The 19224-nt window shown below is 41.0% G+C and overlaps 1 protein-coding gene across 3 annotated transcripts in view; it reads right to left on the reverse strand.

Moving 5' to 3' along the window:
• scaper (S-phase cyclin A-associated protein in the ER) overlaps window positions 1–19224 on the reverse strand; it is a 291693-nt gene that overhangs the window by 137890 nt on the left and 134579 nt on the right. For 2 of the 3 annotated variants that reach the window (XM_078532314.1, XM_078532313.1), the window contains 2 exons: window positions 17249–17314; window positions 4053–4179 (listed from right to left, as the gene is read on the reverse strand). In XM_078532314.1, the coding sequence (XP_078388440.1) occupies window positions 4053–4179; window positions 17249–17314 (193 nt within the window). The remainder of the gene's footprint in view (window positions 1–4052; window positions 4180–17248; window positions 17315–19224) is intronic. The other variant, XM_078532315.1, reaches the window with a different exon arrangement.

The raw sequence follows: 19224 nt of genomic DNA on the forward strand, positions 1-19224 counted from the left end.
TAGAGATCCCCGGATATTAATCAGGGCAGGGAGTGCTGAAGGGAGCTAAAACCAGTGGTGGTACCCTATCTTCCATCCCAGTTTAGGTCAGCACAAGCCAAGATTTCAATTTAGTCCTTCCCTGACATGTACTGCTGTGCTGATCACTCGTGCATTAATCTTAAATTTCACTTTTAACATTAATAGGAGCAGGCATTAGAATATCAGCAGCTTTTGAACACCTGTAATCAAGCTCTAAGTGTGTACACAAACTAAGATCGCCATTTTCCCTCATCAGAGAGCTGACAGTATACTTTCTGTTCGCCTCTCAACCAGTATTAGTTTCAAATCAGCACCTACAATATAACAACATCTTAAGAGTAATCCCAGCACAATCGAATGACCCCGGCAATATTTTTGGTTTCTTATGATATAAAACAGGGAGGTAATGCCAAATTGTGAGAAGTAATCCAGCAGCTGCTGAAAGATGTTTCTGTGTTTGTGCTGTGGTCAGGAGTGATTCTTGCCAGGGAACGGGTATGAAACTCAAAAACAAAATGGTTATAAAAACTCTCTCTTCATTAACTCACAAAATGCAGAAAACCTGCCAGTTGTATGTACCTGGCTACAGAGACTCAGCAGACATGATTAAAAAGCTACATATAATTTTCACTGAAACCTAACTCTTCTTACTATAAATAAAAAAGTAGCATCAGCCAATAATGAGGAGATTTCCTGGAGTTTTGTGCAAGTTTATCGGATGCATTATGGAATTCACCTTCAGGCACCAGGACTGCTCACACATGTTAAGCATTATGTCATACTCAGATATAAATATAACCAGCAGAAGTAATCTATCTTTAGATTAATAATCATCATTTCTGAACAAAATCTTAGTTAACTCAATAGTCAGGTGGCTTCTTCCACTTCCCCACCCCCATACCAAATAAACAGCAGAGAATGCAAGGATTTCTGTGCTCTACCAAGAAATCACCTGCAATTGTTGTTACTTTCATAAGAGGTCAAAGAACACCTGAGGCAAGACAAGCGTTAATACTGTTCAGGAATAGATAGTTTAAGTAAGTTATATTTGTATTTGTGGGTGTTAGGAATGAGTTTCAGCTTTAAAGTTTATGTTTGATTTGTATTTCTGTATGTTAAGAAAAGGTCAAATTGAGTTTTAGTTTCACTTTAAAAGGTGCCTGCATTTCTAATCAGTTCTACGACTCCTAAAGAGAAGTTAAGCAAACAAAGAAAAAAAACTGTGCTGTTGCCTAGCAACAGAGGTTCAAAGAGGAAACCCCACTCTCCCACACAGAAAAACTAAAGAAACAACAGGTTTGAGTTCAGTTTGGAGACAGCTGCCAAACAAAAAGCAGCCTAGATAGGGAAGATAGCCAGTTCCAAGCTAAAGCTGGTTGAAAATAGCTGCCAGAGAGACTGGAGCAAAAGGGACAGATAGCCAGTCAAAAGCTAAAGAAGAAAGTCCCCAAATCCAGGGGCGTTGAACTGGAGAAAATCCCAAGTAGGCCTTCCAGTCAAAGGAAGGACAGGAAACTGGAAAAGGTCCTGTTAAGTGAAGCTAAGAGTGAGGAGCAGAGAAAGTTTCCAGGCTTCAAGCTTAAAGAAATAAAGGCTTGTGAGAAGCTAGAAGGTCCAAATAGGCAACTAAAGGTCTCTAACCCTTTGCAATGGGCATATGAAGCAGTGGCGTATTGTTGACAGTTGAGTCAGTGAGAGAAAATGCGTGGAGGAAAGCTTGAACGCATGCGGTGGCCAGGGGAGAGGAACATCAGAAGGAGAGTTCGAAACCCTGGAGGTGAACCCTTGCAGAAGGCATCTGAAAGAAAGCGCCAGTTTGGGAGAAGATTCTAAAGTGAGTTCTTGGAGAGTGGAGATTGAAAACCCTTGTGTGAAAGACTGAGTTCAGTGAGACTGGTTGGCTCATGGTGTGACAAGCATCTGGGGGGAGTTGAGGAGAGATTCATAACATCTGTCTGGGGTGCCATCTTTCACTTGGTTTCAGAGTGTGGTGCATCTGACCACAGGTTGCCTATTGGTGTACATGGACTGTGTACTTATTGTGAACATTAGGGTATAAGATAGCTTTTGTAACTGGTGTTATCCTTACAAATCTATATATATATCTGTAAAGGTTAGCTGTGAGTGAAGGAGTATTGTCATATAGTTCATCTTCTCTTGTTTAATAAATGTTTTATTCTTTTGTTAAAAGTTCATTGGCTGACTCCGGTGACTCTGTTCAGTAACTCTCCACATAACTAAGCAAACAAATAAAAGTTACGATCCATCAAGGCAGGTTTCACCCTGGGATCTGGCTTGTCCAGTAGTAACATCAGCTGGGATCATAACAATACCCTTAAATTATACTCACTGACATTTTATCAAGAGCCATAATCTCAATCAATGCTGTGCTTGACACCACTTTCTGGAATGTTGTCACATGCTATACTATGAATGTGTGAGAGATTCCCCATGTAGAGAGCCCCTGATTTCAAGTGTGCAACTTTGGTCAACCACCAGACTCATTTTAGCTATGGTTCATAAAATAAAAAGATGGAGAGGAAAGGTTTGTTCTGTACTAACCGCAATCATCAGACACTCTTCAATGACCCCAATAGAATTTAAACAAAACAATGTCAAAAGTCTTGCAACCATTACATATCTACCATGTTTTAGGTGTCATATTTAAAAGATTAGTATATGAAAAAATAAAAGGCAGTCATTTCATGCAAGTTTATTCTGACCTGGAGATGAAAATTTATGAGTATCTGTCAACTTAAAAGAGTGTCCATTTACAGCAATGAAATGGTGTGATTTTAAATGGAACAGTCATGTTAAATAGAGATCCAGCTTAGCGGCATTTTGTGTGTTACACGGCAGTCACACTCTCGCTCCCATAAATTAACCAATTCTTTATTTACCACGAGCAATTCCGGACTTCCTCTCCAAAAAAAAGTTTGAGGGTGCTAATTTTGCTTCTTCATAACAGAAAGGCATATACTCAATTCCAGTCTTAAAAGCAGAATATGAATTACATTTTGGTGAAGCTCAGTTCCTTAGCTGCTGCCACTCAGCCAGAACAGAGGAGACCAATGTGGAACAGGAAGAGGAGGAGGAAGAGCAGAAGGAGGAGAACAATGAAGACAACAAAAATAATAGCAACAACTTGTTATTGTTTGTATATTGTTATTATTTATATTGATTTATATAGCAACATCTAACATAAAATAGTCCCAAAGCATTTTACAAATAGTTGAAAGAAAAGGGGACACCAAGCTAAGAAATGAGACAGAGGAAGAGGTGGCCAAAACCTTGTTCAAAAAGAGTTCGAGAGTTTTTTTAAAAGCAGGAAGAAAAGGTGAAGGAACCTGGGATGAAAGTTGCAAAGTTTAGGACCAAAGCAGCTAAAAGCTCTGATACTAATGGCAGAGCATACAGGGATGGATGCACAGAAGGCTGGTGAGAGGAACAAAGCACTCAGGATGAAATATAGGGTGGAGGAGATGGTAGAGATTGGATAGGAAAAAAAGACATGGAGGGATTTATAGACGAGGGTAAGGATCTTGAATCTAATGCAATATCTGATATTTTCGAACTGCTTCTTTCCAGGTTGTCTGTAACTATTCTCCAAGTGAGTTGAAGCTGATTGTGACTGCATAGCAATGGTGAAAACATTCAAGAGAGATGACTTGTGCAATGAAGTATCCACGACAGCTGCCATGTGTGCAATTGAAAACTGATGCATACAAGCAGATGGAGGAGGGAGATAGGAGTGAGTATATGGGTGTTGGACTCCTCACACTATCCAGTGTACTTTTACAAAGTGTTGTACAAAGGCCAAATTACTTTGCTATAATCCTGAAATAGGAGTTGGTGCAGCTCTAAAATCACAAAACCCCTTCACATTGTGCAAAATTTTTCGACAGCACCTTGCACAAAAATTCACTCAAATGACGAATGATCTTTCAGCCTCCAGAATTATAAACGTAAGGAGTTGTCTCCAGAACTTCTATTCGAAAAAATCACCAAAGAATTGTAACTAGCTGCAATACCTGTTTCTCCAATATGCGGTTGATCTCTCCCAGTGTCCTGTCAAGAGAAGACACCTTGTTGTTTGCCCAAGGTCCACTATCCTGTCCTTGTTGTTGCTTCAGGAGATCTTTCACTAATCTCTGAAGTCTGTGTGCAAAGACAAAAGTGTCAATTAAATTACTTCTTTCGTTGGTTATTGACAGGAAGTATCAAAATAGATAGAGAGAAATAAGGAGAATTAGAGATATTGAATCATCTTTATTTGTTCTTGGGGTGTGCCAAGCCATTAGCCATCCTGAGCTGCCTTAAGAAAATGATAATGGGTCTTTCTAGTAGCAATCTTTTCTTGGACAATCAAGTGGTGTGCTGGGCCACTTCAGAGGGGGCTAAAAGTAAACTGTGCAAACATGGAATTAGAATTATGCGTCAGACCAACCAGGTAGGGATGGTAGAATTTTCTGTCCGAAGGACGTCAATGAACAATTTGGATTTCAGATGACAATGCCGTCGCTTTCATGCTCATTTTCTTTTCCTAATACTAGTTCAGATTTATTGAATTTTGCAATGATGAGATTTAAACTCAACTTCTGGATTGCTAGTTTTATGTCTACCAACACCCCCAAAAAATTCACCTACTTGCTTTCAGTTCCTAATCTCAACCTTACCATCAGGAAGCAACACCGAAAGGTAAGTTTGGAAGTTTTTTCATTCTTTAGCTAGTTCTCTGTGCACCATAAGTGTTCAGCCTAGCTTGATAACTTCTGGGTAACCATGTTGTCTTGATGCTTAAGGTGGTTCATGAGGTCTTTAACTGTGCGGATTTATTTTGGCTTCAAGCTAACAAACCACTTACCATTGTCACTCCAGCTCAAACTCACCCCCACAATGTTGACAATTATGTTGTAGGTGGGATTGTGCTGGATGAAAGACATATCAGGCCATAATCATAGTCTGATTGCCACTCTGCTCCTATTTACTTACACTAAATGCAGCCGTACCTTTCTTGCCTGACCTTCTGACTCAGGCTGGGTGAGAAAAGTGCAGTGCAATGGGTTTCCGAGGGCTTATGTCGAGTGCAGGAGAGTCGGAAGAAAGGAAGATACACACCCTTTTTACGGAACTAGCTACCGTAAAGCAGATAGTTTAAAGGTCCAGCCACTTTGAGAAGTCAGGGAGAAGGTAGGTGCATAAGATAGGATGGCAGGAGGCTAGGTTGGGTCAGGGTGGAGGTGGGGATGGGTGGGCAGTGGGGGGAGGTGGTTAGTCGGGTGGGGGGGGAAGAGGTGGTAAGGTGGTCCAGTGTAGGGTCAGGGTCAGTACTTTAGTTACCCAGGTAGAAGTGGTTTTAATTTTTCTAACTTTCCCCAACTATTTGTGTAAGACAGTCGGAACCACCCGAAGACTGCAATTTAAACTGGAGAATTGGATGGTTCCCAGTGCAGGGTAAGGTGCCCAACAAAAGTTTGGGCTTCCTGGACAATTGCTGTGTAATCCTTATGTGGGGACTTCCCAGGGAGGCAGGGAGGCAGTGGGGGGCTGTGGTGGTCCACCAGCACATCTTTGGGGTGCCCCCTAGGTACAACACCCCAGGGAACAGAGTTACGGGCCATCAGTTCAAAAATCAGGAAGACATGAGACATGAGACATGCCACCTGACTGCGTTCCAAACTCTTCTCACAATAAAACCACAGCAAATTCTGTAGCATATGTGAATCTTTATATTTCACAAATTTTAAAGCTAAGTTTTAATTCAAAATTTTGTATTTTTAAAGAAAATATCCCAAGGTTGAACTTGGTTACACATGAGTTAATCTGAAACCACAAACACAGTGTAATTAGGGGTGTTTAAAATGATCCTTTAACCATAATAGCAAAACTTCCCAGCTGTTAGACGAAGTTTAAATATGACTACTTCCATCGTAGCTTGATTTGAAGTTTAAATAAAATATTAAAGAAACAAGATGCTACATCAATGACCTTAGTTCCATCATAAGGTCAGAAGTGGGGATATTCACTGATGATTGTGCAATGTTCAGCACCATTCCCAACTCCTCAGATACTGAAGCAGTCCATGTCCAAATGCAGCAAGACCTTTACAACATCCAGCCTTGGGCTGACAAACAACAATTGCGCCACACAAGTGCCAGGCAATGATCATCTCCAACAAGACAGAATCTAACCATCGCCCCATGACATTCAATGGCATTACCATCGTTGAATCCCCCACTATCAACATCCTGGGGTTATCATTGACCAGAAACTGAACTGGACTAGCCATATAAATACTGTGGCTACAAGAGCAGGTCAGAGGGTTGAAATCCTGTGGCAAATAACTCATTCCGGACTCCCCAAAGCCATTTGCCATCCAGAAGGCACAAGTCAGAAATATGATGGAATACTCTCCACTTACCTGGAAGAGTACAGCTCCAACAGCACTCAAGAAGCTTGACACCATCCAGGACAAAGCGGCCTGTTTGATTGGCATCCCATCCACCATCTTCCACCACCACCGACGCATAGTGGAAGCAGTGTGTACCTTCTACAAGATGCAGGAACTCACCAAGCCTCTGAAGACAGCACCTTCCAAACCCACGACCGCTACCAACCAGAAGGACAGGGCCAGCAGATACATGGGAATGCCACCACCTGGAAGTCCCCCTTCAAACTGTTCACCATTCTAACTTGGAATTTTATCACCGTTCCTTCACTGTCACTGGATTAAAATCCAGGAACTTCCTCCCTAACGGCACTGTGGGTGTACCTACACCACATGGACTGCAGCAGTTCAAGGAAGCAGCTCACCACCACCTTAAGGGCAATTATGGGTGGGCAATAAATGCTGGCCTAGCCAGCGATGCCCACATCCCATGAATGAATTTAAAAAAAGATACTATGGGACTGAACAAAATTGAGTTCCCAGCTCTGTGCATGCACAATGTATAAAATTAACTGTTGGGCATTATTACAAAATCATTGTTTGCTCTATGCACAAATTCCTTTCATTCGGTATCATTGCTCATCTGTCCCCACCTCAACAAGTGCTTCTTTTTTTTGTTTACATCTTCTCAGTTGTACAAATTACTTCTTTTTATTTTTGGAAAGCATAATTTACTGACAGTTTCTCAGAATAACATACAAGCATCTCAATAACAGTGTTATTCCTTGGCCTCCCTCTCCAACAGCAGTGCCTTGTTCACATGAATGGACCAAATTGATGTGCTTTGGCTGGTTCAGGAACCAAAGAGAAGTGAATTGTCAGAACCAAGGGTTCGATGTTCCATTTAGTTCAGGGTTGAAATCACTCAGCCAGCTTATGTAAATCAATGCACAACTTCAACTGATAATGAAGTAGTGACCAGAGTTTGCGATTGAGGCAACTGACTGAGGTGGGCTGCTCACAGGAATATAATTTGGAGCCAAAATATTTGAACATCTGAGTTGGCTCGAGTTAATTTTAGAGCCAAAGTCTGCCATCTGCTGTTTGATTAACTCTAGATTTGTTGAGCTACATGCATTTGAGACACTGAAACCCAAGATATTAAAGTAATATTCTCCATTTGTGTGTTAAAATATTAGAAAGTTTTATGCTAACCAATCAAAGCACTCAACAGAAGATGCCAGAGATTCCAAAATCACTCTGGTAAGGAATCAGCAATGGAATAAAGTGTTCCAATTTCAGTCATGCAAATCATCATGATTTTAGGTGCATTAAGCCTGCCCAAAGGGAAACCTACACTTCTTTTGCAGTCTCAAATCTGTAGCTGTGTATATGCATTTGAGTGACTGACTGCAAGGGACAGATGATAAGCCTTCATTTAAAAAAAATGATGGTTTGTTGCCTCCTCCTTTTTCAAACTGTGTCCATGTTTCACACCATCTCACACCAGCCACGTCTGGAACAGCAGTCAAGTGACCTTTCCTCATTCTTCCACATGTGCTTCCAAGGATGACTCTATTCTCCTACTTCTTCCTTATGGAAGAGATTGGGAATTCAGCATGTGCACTGTGGAGCTGTGCATTAGTTCACCAATGGTTTTCGCTGTGCGCCATCCATTATAGCACATTAAGCTATAAATGAGGAATCAATTCTTCAAAATGGAATGCATCTTGCAATGCTCACTAAAATTGAATTTACTTTTTATTGTTGTTCCAGTATCACAATCAAATATTAACAGTACCATGCTGTCAAATCTTATTGCCCTCGCTGGCACTTAGTGCGTCCATGTTAATGTCAACCTGGCTCAGTTGCTGGCACAATTATTTCAAAGTCCAATTCTTGTTGCTGAATATATAATCTTGTCTGCCAATTCATTGCAATACTGAGGGAGTGCTCCATTCTTGAAAGTACCGTACTTCGAGTAAGATATTAAACTGAAGCTCCATCTCCCTATTTTGATCTGGTGGATGCCAAAGATCCCATTTTCTAACTCCTTGGCAAACATTCCTCTCTCCATCATCATCATCAAAAATCAATGAAGTGGTTATTCATCCCATTGCAGTTTGTAGGATCTATGTATATAAATTGGATGCCTTGTTTGTCCATGTAATGACAGTTACTGCACTTCAAAGAAAATTATGGCGTGTGGAGCACTTAGAGATGGTTTCTCAATGGTGTGCTAAAGTCATTGGGTGTTACGTTTTTCCATACAGGGAAGTTGCTGGTTTAAAAATTGCTCACTGCCAGAAGTTTTGCTAGGAGTAATCTCATTGCATAAAGTTTTCACCATCAATGGGCTTTACCATACCTAAATTATGTTTACATATTTGTGGTCCCAAGCTACTGACAGATTAATTCCATGGTGTCCCTTACTGTATTATGACTGCAAGAAACTTATGGCTTTTATCTGGACTCCACAAACCTACCTCACTGCCCTCAGTTTTTACAAAACAGAGCAAACCAGAGGATGGGAGGAATGTTATATCATTCAAGAGAAATTCAATGGTGTTTAGGCATCTGACAATTCCAATTTCTACAAATTGTAGGCTTACCTTAGAGTTCCAATTTTTCATCTATTCTAATCAAAAAAAACAAAGTACTCTACCAGCATCAAGATGTCAACTCGGATATCGCAGTATATAATGTAATCAATTAATGTATAAGTTAAGCAACAATTAAGACCATCATATTTTAATAAAACCATATAGTTGAATTATAGTATCATCTGTCAGAGTTTCATAGCTCTTTTTGTGAAAGTATGCTTTTCATTGAGGCAATGAGCAAAGAGAACTCTTTGTACTCTTGTGCAAATGATAATAATTATGAGCTCCCCCTCAGGCTTTCATGTAACTCCTTTTATTTAAATGACAGCTACCACCATGCCTATAACAGGAAGAAGAATATCAGATGCACCAGGGATTAAAAACACAGTGGCCCTTCATTCTGATGCTGTTTCTTTCACCAGCATCTCAGGTTATTTTTACAATGGCACATTTTCCATCTAAAGGCTTACCAAACCAGCACAATGTATAGTGCTACTCAAATTGCAGATTTTGATTTAGAATGAATTCAGAACCTACCGCCTACAAAAGAATCAACAAACCCTAGGATTTAAACATCAACTGTGGGGAAGTTTCTGGAATCTAGCATCAAAGACAGAGTGACTGAGCCCTTAGACAAGTATCAGTTGATCAAAGAGAGTGAGCATGGATTTGTGAAGGGACGATCACATCTGACTAACCTAGCTGAATTTTTTTGAGAAGGTCATTAACATGGTGGATACGGGAGTATATAGCTGCAGGGAATATAGATGTTGTCATACGGATTTCCAAATGGCATTTCAGGGTTGTGCTGATTCTTTTTAGAATTCATTCTAAATCAAAATCTAAAATTTCAATAGCACTGTACATTGGCATTTCATATGTTTTTCATAAAAGAATATCAGCAAAGATGAACAGATGTAATGAGAGGTAACCTCACGGGTTGGGAATGGGAGATAGTAGGATGATGGGTTTATTCCCTGATTAGCGGGATGTGACAAGTGATGTGACCCAGGGAGCTATACTGAGGCCTCAGTCTTTCACCATATATATATTAATGACTTTGATAATGGCGAGTTGTAGATACAAGTTTACAGATGGCAGTAAGTTAACAGGGAACAGCGCGTCGTCTGTGTGGGTTACAAAATGATATTGACAGACCGAGCAAGTGGGCACCACTATGCGGAATGGAGTTAAATGTAGGGGAATGCAAGATCATACATTTTGGATCTGAGAAAGACAAATCAGAATAATTTCTTAATTTTAGGAGACTAGGAACTTTGGAAGAGCAAAGGGATTTGGGTGTCCATGTACACAGATCACAGGTACAAATTTAATCAAAAAGGCTAATGGAGCATTTTCCTCAAGGAATTCAAAAGTGAGGAAGTCCTTCACTTGTACAGAGCCTTGGTCAGACCCTAGTTAGATGGTGAACAATACTGGGTGTTGATGATTGCAAGATGTTCAGCACCATTCTCAACTCCTCAGATACTGAAGCAGTCCATGCCCATAATGCTGCAAGACCTGGACAACATTCAGGCTTGGGCTGACAAGTGGCAAGTAACACTCGAGCCATGCAAGTGCCAGGCAATAACCATTTCCAACAAGAGAGAATATAACCATTGCCCCTTGACATTCAATGGCATTACCATCGCTGAATCCCCCAATATCAACATCCTGGGGGTTACGATTGACAAAAAACTGAGCTGGACCAGCCATATCAATACTGTGGCTTCAAGAGCAGGTCAGAGGCTAGGAATCCTGCAGCAAGTAACTCACCACATGACTCCCCAAAGCCTGTCCACCACCTACAAGGCACAAGTCAGACATGTGATGGAATACTCTAAACTTGCCTGGATGAGTACAGCTCCAAGGACACTCAAGAAGCTTGACACCATCCAGGACAATGCAGCCTGCTTGATTGGCACCCCATCCACAAACATTGACTCCCTCCACCACCGATGCACAGTGGCAACATTATGTACCATCTACAAGATGCACTGCAGGAACTCACCGAGGTTCCTTAGACAGCACCTTCCAAACCCACAACAGCTACCATCTAGAAGGACAAGGGCAGCAGACACATGGTTATACTCCACTTGGAAGTTCCCCTTCAAGCCACTCACCATCCTGACTTAGAAATATATCACTGTTCCTTCACTGTCGCTGAGTCCAAACCCTGGAACTCCTTCCCTAACAGCACTGTGGGTGTACTTACAACACATAGACTGCAGCGGTTCAAGGCGGTAGTTCACTAGCACCTTCTCAAGGGCAATTAAGGATGGACAATAAATGCTGGCCTAGCCAACGATGCCACACCCCATGAATTAATTTAAAAAACTTCAGGAAAGATATTTTGGTTTCACAAGAGGTACAGGACACATTCACCAGAATCATAGCATGGTTTAAGGGGGTAAATTATGAAGGAGGGTTCCATAAACCTGCCTTGTATTCCCATGCATTGAGATGGCTGACAAGTGCACTAGTCAAGGTATTTAAAGTAATGGATTCAACAGGGTAGATATGTAAAGAAAAACTATTCGCTCTATTGGGTGGAGGATGGATTTCAGAACAATAACAGTGCAGTGATTTGGGAGTGTAATGTAGGAAACAACAGTGACTTCACTTCAAAAGTTCTTCACTGGCTGTAAAGCGCTTTGGGATATCCTTTGGGATAGCCAAAAAAGGTGCTATTTAAAAGGCCAGTGAACTTAGCCAATATGTCGGCGTCCTGTGAATTATTAGTTGTTTTGCTGTATTGCTGCCTGGAACTTGCAGATCTCACATAGCTGGTAGAAATTGTTAGGCTTCCAAGGGTGAGAGCACCAGAAAGGAAGCTGAAATGGAGATCCAGAAGTATCATACAGTATGACAATGTGCTTGAAGCATTTACATTATAATACCGTGAAACTTAAGAAGGCTGATTTATCCATTTGAATTGCAAGCCCCGAGGGTGGATTGTGATCTCTGATTAACTATCTGCTGCATGTGGTGGTAATCTAAAAGAATGAAAAAGGCACACAAATCTCCCCCACACCCACCAAAAAAAATGGTGTATTATTTTTCTGGTTAACACAGCCACAAAAGGATCATTGTTAGTAGAAAATTTCTGTACATTGGAAACTACCTTCACTGAAACTTTTTTAGTCACCGTTTATGACACGTGGGGCTGAACATATGAACATTTAACCTTCTGAACATGCACTAAAGCAGCCAGTGGTGCAAATGTTTTTGTGTTCACACGCTACACCATAAGTGGTAAAATGAGGCTTAACCCCCATGATTCTTGATCTCATCATGGAAGGCAATGGGAAGAAAAATACACTTAGCAAAGCATATGGATTAGAATTCTAGTAAAGGCACTGAAGGCAAAAAATAGCTTCAATCATTTATAAATATAGCTAGATGCCGTTCTCTCTGGATGGACATGTTAAGCTGGACTGAAGTCCTTTCTCGTCTGCATCGATCCTGTGATTATGCTTCCTGAACAACTGCTCTACAGCTAGTTCCTTGCGGCATTGGCAAAAACCTGGGAAGAGGCCAAAAAGTAGTGCATGGCAAATGGGAGAAGACAGGGGTTGGATTTCTCACAGGCAAAAGCAAAAGGGCAACATTAACTTTTCAGCTGCTTGAATGGTCAATGGGTTATATGAATTTTTAATCAAATGCCTGTGTGTTCATTAGATTAACCTTCTTAATGACTAGCACATCAAGTGATGTGCAAATATTGTCAGCACACATTTCTGATAACTTTATAGGTCTTGCACAGTAAATTGAAAATAATTAAAATGGTGCTAAACAGTGCAGAATGTAGTTTCCTCTCATAACTTCCTTTTGTCCTCAGCTGACAACATTCTGGCTCCAGGACTAACCGTACCTCTAGCCAAGCTGTTCCAATATAGCTACAACACTGGCATCTACCTGACAATGTGGAAAATTGCTAAGTATGTCCTGTCCACAAAAAACATGAAAAATTCAAGCTGGTCAATTACCGCCCCATCAGTCTACTCTTGATCATCAGCAAAGTGATGGAAGTTGTCATCGACAATGCTATCAAGCAGCATTTACTCAGCAATAACTTGCTCACTGACGCTCAGCTTGTGTACCACCAGGGCCACTCAGCTCCTGACCTCATTACAGCCTTGGTCCTAACATGGATAAAAGAGCTGATCTCAGGTTTTTTTAAAAATTCATTCATGGGATGTGGGCGTCACTGGCTGGGCCAGCATTTATTGCCCATCCATAATTGCCCTCGAGAAGGTGGTGATGAGATGCCTTCTTGAACCACGGCAGTCCCGTGTGGTGTAGGTACACCCACAGTGCTGTTTGGGAAGGAGTTCCAGGATTTTGACCCAGCAACAGTGAAGGAACGGCGATATATTTCCAAGTTGGGATGGTGAGTGACTTGGAGAGGAACTTCCAGGCGGTGGTGTTCCCATCTATCTGCTGCCCTTGTCCTTCTAGATGGTAGTGTCATGGGTTGAAAGGTGCTGTCAAAGGAGCCTTGGTGAATTCCTACAAGATGCACTTCAGGAATTCACCAAGGCTCCTTCGACAGCACCTTCCAAACCCATGACCACTACCATCGAGAAGGACAAGGGCAGCAAATAGATGAGGTGAGGTGAGAGTGACTGCCCTTGACATCAACATAGAAAGATAGGAGGAGTACGCCATTCAGCCCCTCAAGTCTGCTCCTCCATTCTACTAGATCATAGCTGATCGTATGCCTCAACGCCATTTTCTTGGCCTATCCCCTTATCCCTTGATGTCATTAGTATTTAGAAATCCAATGATCTCTGTCTTGAACATACTCAATGATTGAGCTTCCACAGCCATCTGCAGTAGAGAATTCCAAAGATTCACCACCCTCTGAGTGGATTGATTCCCCCTCATCTCAGTCCTAAACAGTCTGCCCCTTATTCTGAGACTGTGTCCCCCGGCTCTAGACCCCAAAGTGGACCAGCCATATAAATACTGTGGCTACAAGAGCAGGTCACAGAAGATAGGCTGGAATTCTGCAGTGAGTAACTCACTTCCCGACTCCCCAAAGTCTGTCCACCATCTACAAGAAACAAGTCCCTGAGTGTGATGTAATGCTCTCCACTTACCTAGATGAGTGCAGCTCCAACAACACTCAAGAAGCTCGACACCATCCAGGACAAAGCAGCCCACTTGATTGGCACCCTATCCACCATCTTCCACCACCACTGACGCACAGTGGCAGCAGTGTTACCTACAATTGCAGTGTTGCAACTCACCAAGGCTCCTTCGATAGCACCTTCAAAGCCCCTGGCCTCTACCACCTGAAAGGATAAGGGTAGCAGATAGATGGGAACATCGCCACCTGCATGTTCCCCTCCAAGCCACGTACCATTCTGACTTGGAATTACATCGCCATTCCTTCACTGTCGCTGGGTCAAAATCCTGGAACTCCCTTCGTAACATCACTCTGGGTGTACCTACACTACATGGACTTCAGTGGTTCAAGGCAGTAGCTCAGCACCACCTTTCCAAGGGCAATTAGGGATGGGCAATAAATGCTGGCCTAGCCGGCGATGCCCACATCCCGCGAAGAAATTTTAAAAACTTAAAGCGTTGATTCATGTTGACACTTCTGAATGCTGTGACCTCACCCATTTGCTCTTCAGCTGGGTGAAGGGCAGAGCAGAGCTCAATGCAATCTATACACTTTCTGGCAAGAGTGATGGGCAGCCATAAGGAGCAGGAACCCTACTTGAATTTTATCCTAATATAAAAGCAAAATACTTCAGATGCTGCAAATAAACTTAAAATAGAAAACGCTGGAGAAGCTCAGCAGGTCTGGTAGCACTTGTGGAGAGAGAAAAAGTTAATGTTTCAAATCCAATATGACTCTTCATACATTTTATTCTCCCTGCTCCAGGTCCCACAAAAAGAATTTCAGTTGCTCACATCACTGCTGAAGCTGAGGCCAGGTAACTCAATGTCAACCAGGGTGGGAGCATGGGCCTTGCTTATCTTCATGGTTCAGTACCTCTCCACATGGTGCATTTACTTACTGTGTCATCAAAAGACTGTGTCTGAAAGTGACGATGGTTGATGAGAAGAAACCAGCTCCCAAGACGGGAGGCAAGAAAGCCTTAAAGAAACCGATAGCAAAGGGCGGCAAGAAGCGGCGAAAGTCGAGGAGATTTACGCCATCTACATCTACAAAGTGATGAAGCAGGTTCACCCCGACACCGGCATCTCCTCCAAGGCCATGAGCATCATGAACTCGTTCGTGAGCGATATTTTCGAGCGCATCGCGGGTGAGGCTTCCCGCCTGGCCCATTACAACAAGCGCAGCACCATCAGCTCCCGGGAGATCCAGACCGCCGTGCGCCTGCTGCTGCCCGGGGAACTGGCCAAGCACGCCGTGTCGGAAGGGACAAAGGCGGTGACCAAGTACACCAGCTCCAAGTAAAACCCCATAATGCACTGAAAAACACATTCAAATCAAAAGAGCTCTTAAGATAATCATTTGCTTTACAATTATTCATGCCACTTTCAAAAGGAAGTTACAAAGGGTTTCTGTAAAACTGTATAATTTATTTTCCTCTTTTAGTCATCAATGACATAAATTGGAGCAATCAGCTCAGAGGAGTTACAGGGCCTGACAGTTTGAGGAGATGGAATTAACATACACAGACAACGCATTCAATTGAGCAATCAAGTAATACTAATCATCTCTCTGATTTTAATTGAACTGATTTTAATTGAAATTCCTCACAATGCTGGTCTGAGAAATTCCTCCAATCTCCTCCTGATAAGGATAGAGAACTCATTTTCAGAAGTAAATATTTTCCAGAAAGGATGGAAAATTAATTATAATTTACTACAAACATTTTTTAGTTAAAAAAAAAACAGAAGACGAGATTGTTTTTAAGATCAGAGTTTCATTCTATTTTGCTCTTTCTATCCTTTTTTAGTGTCGCTACTGCTGAAATATCCATATAACACAAACTTACCAACACAGAGCCCTCACAATTTTATTGCAGGGACAACTTAACAGTGATCAGTAGCAGGAGTCCCAGCTGATTTCAGCCATACTTTCCCCACAAAAGCAGAGCTCCACCAGAAAATCAACTTAATTCATCTTGGGCTTGTCGATCAGCTTGATATGTTCTTGCTGTTTATGACTTCCAACCACATAAGGCAACACCATTACCCATTAAAAGAGGTTTCTTAGCAATAAATGCAAAATTAAAATGCTAAACCAATTAATGCTGCTGCTTTGTGCTACTTCAGCTGCATACACAGCACTAAAGTTCATGTTGCCCTTTTGCTTTTGCCTGCGAGAAATCCAACCCCTGGCTTTTCCCATTTGCCATGCACTACTTTTTCGCCTCTTCCCAGGTTTTTGTCAATGCCACAAGGAACCAGCTGTAGAGCAGTTGTTCAGAGCAACATAATCACAGGATAGGTGCAGCCACCTTAACACATCCATCCAGAAAGAACCCAGATTCAGAGCATCTAACTGTATTTATAAATGATTGAAGCTTTTTTTGCCTTTACTAGAATTCTAATCCATGTGCTTCACTAAATGTGTTTTTCTTCCCATTGCCTTCCATAGTGAGATCAAGAATCATGGGAGTTAAGCCTCATTTTACCACTTATGGTACAGCATGTGAACACAAAAACATTTGCACCATTGGCTGCTTTAGTGCATGTTCAGAAGGTTAAATGTTCCTATGTTCAGCCCCACATGACATATACAGTGACTAAAAAACTTTCATTGAAGGTAGTTTCTAATGTACAGAAATTTGTGCAGGGGAAACCGACATAAGTTCCTTTCTATAATTCTCAACATTCCAAGAAACCTTCAGCATTATTGACATAATTCACTTTTTACAGGAACTGGCAGCTAGCATTAACCATATAGCAGATAGCCATTATACTCCTTTATTTTTTCTGATTGTATTTTAATTTAGGCCTTTGTCCTCTTTTTCACTCGCTTGTTACAATTTTTTCAAGTTAATTCCACAGCCATTAAACCCATGAGGAGCCATTATAACAGTTTGGACTGTAGCACTCGTGACCTTCACCTGTTCTTCACCCTTTCATTGTTTTTGATTACTGTGACAAAGACGCTCACCCTAACTTTTTCAGAGGAAACCTCTCTTTTGTCTTTGATGGAGGTAAATAAACCTGTGATGTATTTCCAGCATTATCTGTTTTTAGTCACATTTTTGTAAGCTTTGTCTGTTTATAAAGCACTTACTTGGCTTTGAAGGGTGAGTCTGGAATCTGAGCTTTGGCTTCCAGTGAGCTTTCATACTCTTTACCCCTGCATATAGAAGAAAGTAATTAAAACATTAACTACTGTTTCTTATACTAATCTAAGATGACCAGCATGTATCATTTATGCTTACAACACAGAACAAACCATTTTCCCTTGACATGTCTCTCCCTTCAAAACTTTCTTAAAATCCTATCAGGCTAAATTTCTCACTCTTAGTGCCTCCTTTGTGGTTTTCCCTCAACTATGAAATGCTCAATGATTGTTTTTTTTGCAAAAATATACTTTATTCATAAGATATCCAAAATAACATTACAAAACATTTCAAAATGGTCATTACAGAAAGTGCAATGATATTCAAATTTTCTACATGGATCATCATCTGACGTGCTTCAACACAATTGTGATACATGTAATATTTACTGCATACATTCAATGTTAGTCGTACAGTATGAGGGGCTCTATACAATTTCCAGCCCCTCTGTGTACTATGGCTGAAAGGCCTTAGACAAGACCTGGAAAGAAGCCCTAGGAAGAGCCTATTTTTGCAAAAATATACTTTATTCATAAAATATCTAAGAGAACATTACACAACATTCTCAATAATGCTCTTTTACACAAAACACAGAAGATGCAAGTTGTTTTAGGATTATGTAATTTTTCCTATTCCATAGCATAAGTATTCATATCATTTTCATGGTATCGACTTAAAAATAGCTCTACTGCATTCCTCGACAAACAAAACATCTGATTTTAACCATAATTCCTCAGCTAATCCTGTTCTGATTTTTAATCATTTTTATGTCATGCAGCGTACTCAATTTTAATCACTCCACCAATGGTGGCCGTGCCTTCAATTGACTTAGTCCCCAAGCTCTGGAATTCCCTCCCAACATCTCTCTTCCTTGCTTTCATCCTTTAAGACACTCCTTAAAACCTACCTCTTTGACCAAGCTTTTGGTCATCTGAGCTAGTATCCCCTTATGTGGCTTGTTGCCATACTTTGTTTTATAATGCTCCAGTGAAGCAGCTTGGGACATTTCATTACATTAAAGGTGCTATATAAATATAAGTTGTTGTTGATTTGCACAGTCTTATCAATAACAATAGGGATACTGTCAAAGTGTGATGGCAAAATGATACAAGTAGTAATTGACACTTGCAGGAAGTATGGGCAATGGGTACTACACAGGGCTTGTAATATATCAAAGATATAGATCTCTTCCTTCCTAGCTGTGTTGATGATCAGCCACATTCTAAACTCTAACTTTGATTCTTCGGTTATATCCAGTGCTGCAAAACTGGGAATCCCTTCAAACACTCATTTCCAGCAGTGACGTGTTGGATTACAGCAGACAAACTGGAAAAGTAGTTAATGCAGTAATGGTGCTGTCCCTTTAAATTGCTTAAGCACCCTCTATAACTATGGTACGATACATTATAAACAAAGATGCTAGTGACATCTACTGATAGAGCTTCAATGCTACAAGCATTTTTTTAATGTATCAGGACTGTCCAATTTGACCTTCTGATTTTTTTCTGTAGTGTCCACTTGTACAACTGGATGTACGATTTTATCAATGCTTTGTAACTCAAGTATTTTGTCCTACATTGGCTTGTTACTGCAAGACTGTCATATGTATATATATATATATGTAATATATATAAGCCAATCATATATATACATATACACACACACCTACATACAAAAATGCACATACATACATACAGGCGCATCTGAAGAAAAGAGTATCTCCAGGTGAGAATAATGACACTTCTGGCATATAAATTTTTTCTACTGGAACACATGTTTTGTGGGCACATGCTTTAAGACCACCCATTTCCACCTCTGTAATATTGCTCAACTCTGCCTCTGCTTCAGCTTATCTGCTGCTTTTATCCAAGCCTTTGTTAAACTGACTTTGTCTAGACTTGACTATTCCAATGAACACCTGGCT

This window comes from Cetorhinus maximus, chromosome 30 (genome assembly GCF_964194155.1).
Source record: "Cetorhinus maximus chromosome 30, sCetMax3.hap1.1, whole genome shotgun sequence".
NCBI lineage: Eukaryota > Metazoa > Chordata > Chondrichthyes > Lamniformes > Cetorhinidae > Cetorhinus > Cetorhinus maximus.